The 9596-nt window shown below is 58.8% G+C and overlaps 2 protein-coding genes across 3 annotated transcripts; one reads left to right on the top strand and one right to left on the bottom strand.

Annotated features, from left to right (window-relative positions):
• The first annotated feature begins 697 nt into the window (after positions 1-697).
• Positions 698-2820, top strand: PTRH1 (peptidyl-tRNA hydrolase 1 homolog). The gene is made up of 5 exons (XM_049629133.1): positions 698-1118; positions 1481-1700; positions 1964-2063; positions 2244-2289; positions 2393-2820. Exons 1-5 carry the CDS (start codon positions 1023-1025, stop codon positions 2597-2599), a joined length of 669 nt encoding a protein of 222 aa, XP_049485090.1. The 5' UTR covers positions 698-1022; the 3' UTR covers positions 2600-2820.
• On the bottom strand, positions 2635-9141 carry CFAP157 (cilia and flagella associated protein 157). Of its 2 annotated transcripts, none has more exons than XM_049629093.1 (9): positions 8915-9141; positions 6491-6762; positions 5602-5755; positions 4914-5181; positions 4376-4506; positions 4031-4181; positions 3486-3652; positions 3133-3319; positions 2635-2842 (listed from the first exon to the last, which is right to left on the bottom strand). In XM_049629093.1, the coding sequence occupies exons 1-9, from the start codon at positions 9085-9087 to the stop codon at positions 2771-2773; spliced, it is 1575 nt and encodes a 524-aa protein (XP_049485050.1). In that variant the 5' UTR covers positions 9088-9141; the 3' UTR covers positions 2635-2770. The 2 variants fall into 2 exon arrangements, with proteins under 2 accessions (XP_049485050.1, XP_049485060.1); XM_049629103.1 differs by having other exon boundaries at positions 3133-3315; positions 8915-9120.
• Between the last annotated feature and the right edge of the window lie 455 nt (positions 9142-9596).

Genomic DNA, 9596 nt, shown 5'->3' with positions numbered 1-9596 from the left:
CCAGTCCTGCTTCTCTCCCTCTCCTATGGTCAAAGTCAAGGGCCAGCGTTCTCGTACACACACTGCCCTCTGCTCTCCTCCTGGTTCCCCTCAGTTCCAGATCCATCTCCTGACACCCAACACCCTAATGTGTCCAGCAGAGGCCCCGCCCCAAGCTGCAGGCCCAGGAGGTCCTGCAGCCCCTCTGGTTATCCTGTGGGACGCTCATGCCCAGCAGGCCAAATTGAGCACTTCCTGCCCCAGGCTTTCCCACCTCGGGGAGTCCACCTCCGGTCCTGTCTGCCTCACTTCCTTCAGATCTCTTAGATCCCTTCTCTTCTCTCATCCTCTCGTCTGGGTCGATGCCATCTCTGTCCGGTCACCAGCTCCGACCGCCTCTCCGAACTCCCCACCGGACACAGGTCCCAAGCCCTCAGTTCTCTATGCAGCGGCTTGCACAACTGATCCTGCCTCTCCTCTCCTGTGCTTAAAACCCTTCCTGAGAACTCAGCCTTGGTCTCTTCCCTCCCGACCCTCTCACGCACCTCTCTGGGGTTTGTTTTGAATTCCCTTCCGGGAGGACCTCCCGAGGCCCACCCCTGACGTTGCTAGGCACCATCTCCAGGACGCCCACAGGCTCCGCCCCTCTGGCCACGCCTCCGGGGCCCCTGGGTTGTTAGAGCCAGGAAGAGGTTAGCAAACTTATGGGCGGGGGAGGCCGAGGTACGTCAGGGAGAGGACTTGTCAGGTTTCCGCAGCCAGGCAGGGCCACAGCAGGGGCCAGAGCAAGCCTCCCTCCTCCCAATCCGGAGGTCATGCAAGGGTTTCGCAAGTCCACAAGAAACCCACAGGAACACTGTGACGCGGCGCCGCGGAAGGAGTGGAGGTTCGGGCTCAGCCGTCGCCCCGCTACTTCCGCTCCCTAGGAGCATGGCGGCCCGTGGCCCGCCCGGGGATTGGACGCTGGGGACGGATGGCCACTGCGATTGGTCGAGGCCTGACTGACGTCAGGGCGCGGGGCCTATACCGTGAAAGGGGGCTACATGCGGCCAGACGGCTGCCGGCGAGCTACTCTGTGGTTGAGTCGCGCCATGAGCGTGCTCACTTTGGAACCCCGGCCCGCGGGGAAGCGGTGGCTGGTGAGTGGCGTCGGGGGCGGGGGCGCGGCGGCGTAGGGGCTCCTGGGCCCTAGCTAGCTCCTGTTCTGCCATTGTCTCCAGACACCATCCCCCAAATTCCTTGTCTCGGTTATCTAATCTAGAAAATGGGGCCAGTATTCTGACGGGCTGTAAGCTTCCAGGAACTCTGCTCCTGCTCCAGGCGCTCTGCCCACTCAGCTCCCGGGGCACTCAGCCTTCTGGCGTCTCCGGGGTTTCTGGCCCCCCTTCCTCACTCTACCCTGCCTTCCGTTTCCCTTTCTCCGGTTTGGGTCCCAGGGGGCGCTGTAAGCCAGAGGGCGGCGAGAGATGTCGCACCTCAGTTTCCCCGGTGCCGCCCGCAGGTGGCCGGTCTCGGGAACCCTGGACTGCCCGGCACGCGGCACAGCGTGGGCTTGGCGGTGCTGGGGCACCTGGCGCGGCGTCTGGGTGTGGCGGACACCTGGGCGCGCGACCGGCGCTGCGCGGCCGACCTCGCCGTGGCCTCGCTCGAGGATGCCCAGCTGGTCCTGCTTCGGCCCCGGCGGCTCATGAACGCCAGCGGGCGCAGCGTGGCCCGGGCCGGTGAGTCAAGGGCACCAGAGATGGGCCGGCCGGGAGGGCGTAGGGGCCAGAGAAGGGGTTCTGGGGCGGCGGTAGATCTCTTCACCTCCAGGTGCCTGTTGAGCTGCAATTGCTGCCTCTGGCCTCGGGTACTTAAGGGAATCTCAGTTTCTTTATATGTGAAATGGGGTCAATTGCGGCCCCTCCTCACGAGAGCCGTGAGTCGGGACAACGCCCTCTGGGCAGATGGGCAGTAACCAGGGCCACCATTTCCCTGTGCCAAGCGGAGCTGTTTGGGCTGACTGCTGAGGAGGTCTACCTGGTGCATGATGAGCTGGACAAGCCCCTGGGGAAAGTGGCTCTGAAGCTGGGGGGAAGCGCCAGGTGAGGCCCTGAGCAGGTCAAGGTGGGCTAGGGAGGACAGCCTCCCAGTTGGAGTGGGGGTAGGAGTGCCGATCCCAGTCTCGGCAGGGAAGAGGGGTGCTCTGACCCCAGCCTGGGCTGGGAGGGGTGAAGGGTGCTGACCCAGGGAAGCACTAATTGTCCCTCCCGTATCCCTTGAAGGGGCCACAACGGAGTCCGTTCCTGCATTAGCTGTCTCAACTCCCATGTGAGTCTGCCCCTTTGCCCTGCCCTGGGTCTGGTGGGCCAACATGGGGGCCTCCCGCACCGGGCATCAAAACTCCCTGGGTCCCCCTCTGGCTCCCCCACAGGCAATGCCCAGGCTGCGGATAGGCATCGGGCGCCCCGCCCACCCTGATACAGTGCAGGCCCATGTGCTGGGCTCTTTCTCCGCCGCTGAGCAGGAACTGCTGCCTCTGTTGCTGGAGCGAGCCACCGACATGCTCCTGGACCACATCCGGGAACGAAGCCAGCGGCCCTCGTTAGGCCCTGACCTCAGTGAATTCCTGCCTCCCTAACCACCACGCCCACACATCAGCCAGGTTCACAGAGGTGCCGTGCCAACCTGTGGTATCCACTTTTTATAGACCTCTTCTCTGGGCTGCCCCAGGCCACCTATAGATTAAAGAGAGGGGACTATGGCCACAATGGTCCACTTCTGGGATGGGGACTGGTCTTCTCTCTGTGTTTTACTTGGAAAGTAGAGAAACTTCAGGAAGACTAAACTTTTTGAACCTTTTCGGAGAACCAGAGGTGTGAATCTGTAAAATTAAAGATGCGGCGTGGAAGCCGAGGCCTCCTCAGGGGATTCCCACGCTTCCCCTGCCAGCGGAGGAGGGGCCGACAGGGTCTAGCAAGCCCCCCTTCCCAGGTGATGCGTGGGCGTGCCTTAGCCCACGGTGAGGCCTTGCCACCCTTTTCTTTGGCCCATTTTACAGATGGGGAGATGGAGGCTTAGAGGGCTGCATGCGGCTGCAGTGTGGCAGAGCTGTATGATCTGTACCCAGGGCTGGCCGCCATCTTGCCGTGCCTGGGGCCCTGGCACGCTTACCTCAGGGCTGCTGTGTACCCGGAAGGTTCCCACACGGGTGGTGTGCGAGAGCAGCCTGAGGTCCTCGGGGTTAGGTGGGATGTGGGCCCGTCGAGGCACCAGGCCCAGGTCCCCTGGCTGGTAGGGTGTGATGCTGGATGGCGGCTGACGCAGAGACCCCATCTTGGGTGGCTGGGTGCCAGGCTGGCTGTGGAGAGAGGACTGGCATCACCACCTGCGTTTCCTAGTTGAGGACGCTGAGGTTCAGAGAGGCTTTGGGAAGCCAGGGTTCTGGCCCAGGGTCAGCTGAGAACAGCCCTTGGACAAACAAATGCCACAGCTGCTTCTGAGGGCATACAGGGTCACTCACTCACCGGCCCTTGGGTGGGCTGTGGGCCTGGCTCTCCTGATTGAGATGCACAGCCAGCCGGGGGCTGAGGACCACGGCTGAGCTGAGCACGGCCAGCACTTGGTGCAGCATCTCCTTGAGCTGCAGCTGGAACACGACATCAGAGTCGCTGTCCTCCTCATCAGGTTGCATCTGCCGGTCGAGGGTGGGGATGGGCCCGCGGAGATCAGGCTCATGGTGACCCCGACACCCACCTCTGGGAAACACCCCAGAGCCCCTTTTCTCCAAGTTTACCCTGGCTGTGGTGGGATACCCATTCTCCAAATGAGAAGCCTGAGGCACAAGGCCTTCCAGGGCCTCAGAGAGGGACTCCAGCAACTTGGAGACCTTCAAGGGATCTCTGAAGTACAGAAATCAGGAAAGGACTTGCCAGGAGTCTCTCGGGGGGAAAGGCAGCGGGGTGGGTGTTGGGGGGGCTCTGGCCCTGGCCCAGCCTTCTCCGGGTGTCCTGGTTATCGCGTGTCTGACGTTGGCTCACTCCCCCCGCCCCTTTCACCCACTTTCTGTCACCTGTAGAACGTCCTGTAGGATGAAGGTGGCCTGGGCCAGGGCTGTCTCCAGATTTGCCCGAACCTTCTGCTCTTCAGTCAGCTCCCGCTGTAGCTGTTGTGCCTCAGCCTGCTGCCTCTCCAGCTGCAGGTTCAGCTGGTCTCTCTGACTCCTGGGCCCAGGACCAGGACGAGTCAGCCCCCTCCCTGCACTCCCTGCACTCGGCGGTTTCTCTCTAGCCCCCAGGAGCCCTCATCCAACCCCAGGCCTCCATGCCCCTTGGGAAAGGGGAAGTCACCGGCCGGCCCAGTCAGGTGGCCCAAAGGGGATGGCCTCAAGCTCCGCCCCCCTCGCTCCGCAGCGCACCTCAGCGTCTGTGTGTCCTGCTGCAGCTGCCCGAGGCCCTGCTCCAGTTGGCTCAGCTGGAGGCGCAGCTGCTCGGCCTCCACTGTGCCCCGCTGCTGCTCGCGGCACTTCTCGGTCAGCATGAGGATGATCTGCGGGTGCGGGGGCAGGTGGCCATACCCTGGCCCCTCTGTGGGCCCTCAGCCTGCCCCCCTCCCCCAGCTCCAGACTCCCCCAGAGCTCACCCCCTTGTACAGAGAGGCCAGCCAAGGCACTGGGGGCCCAGCACCATCTCTGGGCAGAGCCCCCAGTGGCCCGGGGCAGGTCCCGCTTCAACAAGTTATGGGGGCTTTCGACCAAATAAATAAAAACCAGAGGTGCGCCCAGCACCCAGGACCCCCCACAAAGGACCCTGTCCCGTTGCTGCTGCCTCCCTCATGAGTTGGCTCCAGCCCGGGACCCAACCCTGCCAGGCTGTGTTTGCCCTGAAGCAGCACCCCTGGGGTTCCCGCCTGCTTTATGCACCAAATGCCCTGTGACAAAGTCCTGGCAGGCACACCTTACGGTGGCCTCTGCTATGCCTGGCCATGACCTTCTGGGCGTTCTCCAATAGATCCAGCTGTTTGCACAGCTCTTCTTGGGTGCCCTTTAGCTGTTCGTTCTCCTGTAGCAGCTGTGCGCCTTGCCGGGATATCTTGGACAGCTGCAGGGTGACCGTGTTGTTCTCCACGATGGCCCGCTTTGTTGTGTCCCACATCTGGTTAGTGGCCACCTTTCGGTACTCAGTGGCCACCAGGTTCACGCGCTGGATGATCTCCTTCCTCAGTCTAGTCATGGGTGGGAACGAGGGGGTATCAGGCGGAGTGGGCACAGGCATTGCCCTCCCGTGTGGGGTTCCCCAGAGCGCTTAGGGCCGCCTCTATGCTCTATCTCCCAAAAGGGGCAGGGCTCCAGGTAGAGCCCCTGTAGACCCTTTGGCATTTTGATCCATATCAATGTATTATTACCTATTAAACAAATGTAACTTAAGTCATGAAAAGTGGCAAGAGGAAGTCCGAGGATTCTCCAGTCCCATGTGAGGGCTAGAGCTGGGAGCTTATCTATTTTTTCCACCCCTCCTAACATCACCAGCCAGGATTCTGAGGAGCAGTAGGATGGGGAGTCCCTGAGCTAGTGCAGTCCCCCCAGTTCGAAGCTGAGGCTCAGAGGCCTGAGCTTGGCGTGGCCTCAGCGCCCAACCTGCCCACCTGTCCTTGTCCAGCACAGACTTCTTCTCGAGGTTGTACACGTAGTCCTTGTAGTCACTCTCCTGCTTCCGTAGCTGGTCTTCCAGTGTCGTGAACTTCTCTGTGAGCTCCTCTTTCTGCAGCCGGAACTCTTCCAAAGCCGCCAGCTTCCCCCCTGCCCCACCGCAGGGCACGGCCCGGTGAGGGGCCGCCTTGGGAGGGCAGCGATGGCCTTGGGCGATGCCCCTCCCTCCCCACTTCCTCCAAGTCCTCCTGCCCTCCCTGTGCTTCTCAATCCAGTAAGGCCAGACCCCTGTCCCTACGAGATTCTATGCTCTGTCCTGCCCTTATTCATTGTCTTCATCTGAAACGCCGCCTCTTCCCCACCACTAATCTTATGAAGCCTCATTCACGTTTCGCCTCTTTGGAAACGCCTCCCTTGACCTCTATTTTCTGGAAAGTGACAGTGACAACAGCCATTGAACTTGAACAACTTCTCTGGGCCAGGCACTACTGCTGTCCTTAAGCCTCAAAAAAACCCAAAAGCCAAAAACCAAAAAAAAATACGCCAGCTGGGTGACCTTGGGCAAGACACTTCAACTCCTTGAAGTGCTTCCTCACCTACAGATGGGGGGGGGGGGGGGGGGGGGTTGATAGTATTTCCTGCCTCGGACGATGGCTGGGACAATTACGGAAGGTAATGTGTGGGAAGCAGCACATAGCTGCTGTTACTCAAGGTAGACGTATTATCCCCATTTCCCAGCTGAGAAACCTGAAGGTCTAGGAGAAGTGCTTGCCTAAGGCCACAGAGTTAATGGTAGAGCTGGGATTAGAGCCCGAAGAGCAAGAGCGTTGGGTTCCCTGCCCCCGTGGTGTGTGCCCCAGACTCGCCTGCCAGTCCCCTCCTCACCAAGGATGATGTTCTCCGTGGTGAGCTGGTCCTTGGTCTCCTGGAACTCATGGCGCACCTGGGCTAGCTGTGCCTCAAAGGCGTCCTTTTCTACCTCCTTGGCCAGCTGCAGGCTTTGCAGCTGCTCGTTGAGTTCAGTGATCTCATCCACCTTCTGGTTGAGTGTGCGCTTGAGGAAGGCCACGATCTCCTTCTTGTTGTTGGCCAGCTGCTCAAACTCCTGGCGGAACAGCTTCTCCTGCACGGCTTGTTCATCCCACTTCCGCTGGTACCTGAGGGGGGTGCAGGGCAGAGGTCTAGAGAGTGAGCAAGCCAGGCCTCCGCGCAGCTGGGCCTGCTCCCCTGGGTCTTCCCATAGGGGGGCATTCGAGGTTCCTCACGTGGGAATCCAGCCTCATCTCCCACCGTGCCCCCTGATCTGCACCGTAGCCAATGCCTGTGCTCAATGCTCTACATCCATTACATCACCAGAATGGAAGCACCAGGCCAGAGCCTTTGTTACACTCACAGCTGTGTCCCCAACACCTAGGACAGTGCATGCTACGTAGTAGGTACCTGGTGTGTATTCATTGAATCTGTGAGGAAGTGGGTACTATGATAATTATGCCCATTTTGCAGATGAGGAAATGTAGGCTCAGAGGGTTGAAGAAACTCCTAGTCAGTAAGTGGTGAAATCGGAATTTGAACCCAAATCAGTCTGATCCCAAAGTCAGGGTTCTTAACCACAATGTTTACTGTTGCAGTCTGCCAGCTCTGCACCCTCCCTAACGCGTCCATGCTTTGCGACCCGAAACCTTTGCACCTGCTGTCTTCCTTACCCTCGTCTGCCCGGTGAACCCTGGTGGGCCTCCTCAGTGGAGCCTTCTTGAACCTAAGCCCCATTTGTGACCCTCTTTTTGGTGCCCTCCTGTTAAGTGGGCCTTTGTTTAGTCAAGACCTGAGGTCATATGTGTCTTATCCACTTGGCAGACCTCGGACTTCTGTATTCTTGGGGTCTGACAAAGGGGCTCGGCAAACAGTAAGCACTTGACAACTGTCTTCCAAATGCATTTTTCCCAAATACATTCCATCTGGTTTCTCAGCTTGAGGGGAACGTGAATTTTTAGAGAGTATTATATAAATGATTTACTGGTTTCCAGTGGAATAATTTGTAGAAGTTGTTTGGAAAGCTGCTTTACTTCATTATTTATTCAACATCTTTGTTTTAATATTTATTTTTGGGAGAGCGCAAGTGGGGGAGGGGCAGAGAGAGGGGGACAGAGGATCTGAAGTGGGCTCTGCACTGACGGGCTGCCAGCAGCAAGCCGGATTGGGGTTCAAAGTCACGAACTGTGGGATCGTGACCTGAGCTGAAGTCGGACGCTCAACTGATAGCCACCCAGGTGCCCCTGTTCAACCAACATCTTCTGAAGGGCTGCTGCTTACAGGGCCTTGGGGGGTGCAGAGCCGAATGACTTGCTTTGTGGAGGAGGGAGCAGTTTGGCACAGGGAGGTCAGGAGGGCCAGGGCTCCCATCCTGGCACCTCCTCTTCCTGGGAGTGACTTCCCTCTCTGAGCCTCAGCCCCTCCGCCTGTACAATGGGGATGGTCAGGACCTCTCTCCTGGGACTGTTTCAAGGACACAGTGAAGCGCCAGCACAGGACCCACCTGTGGGACTCAACGTTGAAGGACACATGAAGGACTCAACGTTGGCCGTGAGTATCTGCAACGTCATCTGGGGAAGAACTGCCTGACGGTCACGAAAGGGGTTATTTATTTATTTATTTATTTATTAGAAAGGGGTTTGTCTTTTAAGGGTCACCCTGAGACTGGGCTAGCGCATCGTAACTAGGAAGAAAGTAGTTTCAAAATAAGAAAAATAAGCAAGTGAGCATGTCTCAGAAGAGGTACAGACCCTTCCCACACACAGTTCCATCTATGTCATGCAGCCCTGGGGAGACAACCCTCCTTTACATTTGGGGAAACTGAGGCCCAGCGTGAAAAAACACCTGGGCTCAGCAGGTGGGTATGTCAGTGGTGTACACAGTGCAGGGAATGGTAGCGCAGGCGTCATGGGAGTGGGAGAGGTGGCGGGAGGAAGGACGTGTATTCTGCCCACCTGCCAGGGGGCTGCCATTTTCAATTCATCCCACCGATTGAAGTCTGTCCTCTTATAAAGCACGTGATCCCATGGTGCAGGAGTGAGGCAGGCACGAGCGGTGCTTGCCTGGGGCAGGGTTGCCAGTTTAGCATTAGGACCCCAGGACTCGGAGCTGAGATGGGTGAGGTCAAATTGTGAAGCCTCTCAGTGTTACTTAGGAGGAAAGTGAGGCTGGAGTCTAGAGGCCAGAACACAGGCCTCGGACCCCCGGAGCGAGCCTGCACAGCGGTCAGCTCTGAGCAGGGCTTCTGACCCAACAGGACCACCCTGACTGCCTACCCACCGGGCCAGCCTGTCCTCCAGGTCTCGGATCTGGATGTGGTAGAATTCTCGCATCTCCTCGCCTAAAGGCGTTTCCGCAGTCTTGCTGGCCATGCTGGCATCCTTCTTGCCACCTTTCTTCTTCTTGACCTCGGGCTCCTTGGTCCCCTTAGTTGCCTTCTTTTTGGAAGCCATGGCTGGTGGCAACCACTGCCCCAGGGCCCCTTTAAGAAGCCAGGTGGTTGCTAAGGAAGTTGGTCCCATACATAGCAACAAACTCAGGGAGTGAGGCAGATCTTAAAGGGACCCTGTCCTCTTCCTGGCAAGGTTGGGCACTAGCCAACCAGCCTCCCCCTCCGAGGCCAAGCACCGACAGAGGCTGTAGGCTGGGTTGTCCCAGATCATGGCATCTCAAAAATCAGGATGCCAGGCTCTTGGGGCACTTTTTTGGACTCTGGGGAGACCTCTCCTTCCTCCGGGTGGAAATGTTACAGTGGGTGAGCCCTAGAAACCACTGCCTTGCCTCACTGTGCCAATCAGAGAGGGGGACTTCCCCAGAGTCCCGCCAGAACGAGAAGAAGACAGTCACCCGGCTCCCAGGCCAAGGAACCTCTCTCCTGAGGCCTCTGAGACCACGCTGGGATCTCAGGATGACCCTGTTCAGAGACTGGCTCCGTGTTCCACAGGGCTCAGTGGAAATGCTC

The sequence above is a fragment of the Panthera uncia genome, chromosome D4, assembly GCF_023721935.1.
Source record: "Panthera uncia isolate 11264 chromosome D4, Puncia_PCG_1.0, whole genome shotgun sequence".
Taxonomy (NCBI): domain Eukaryota; kingdom Metazoa; phylum Chordata; class Mammalia; order Carnivora; family Felidae; genus Panthera; species Panthera uncia.
This window is presented reverse-complemented; position numbering and strand designations above follow the sequence as displayed.

Excerpts from the sequence above, each read along its gene's own strand:
- PTRH1 (XM_049629133.1), top strand. The coding sequence starts at position 1,023 with ATGCGGCCAGACGGCTGCCGGCGAGCTACTCTGTGGTTGAGTCGCGCC. Across the intron at positions 2,064-2,243 it reads AAGCTGGGGGGAAGCGCCAG|GGGCCACAACGGAGTCCGTT; the intron begins GTGAGGCCCTGA and ends TATCCCTTGAAG. Across the intron at positions 2,290-2,392 it reads TTAGCTGTCTCAACTCCCAT|GCAATGCCCAGGCTGCGGAT; the intron begins GTGAGTCTGCCC and ends GCTCCCCCACAG.
- CFAP157 (XM_049629103.1), bottom strand. The coding sequence starts at position 9,087 with ATGGCTTCCAAAAAGAAGGCAACTAAGGGGACCAAGGAGCCCGAGGTC. Across the intron at positions 5,182-5,601 it reads TCTGTGCTGGACAAGGACAG|ACTGAGGAAGGAGATCATCC; the intron begins GTGGGCAGGTTG and ends ACCCATGACTAG. Across the intron at positions 4,182-4,375 it reads CAGGACACACAGACGCTGAG|GAGTCAGAGAGACCAGCTGA; the intron begins GTGCGCTGCGGA and ends TCCTGGGCCCAG.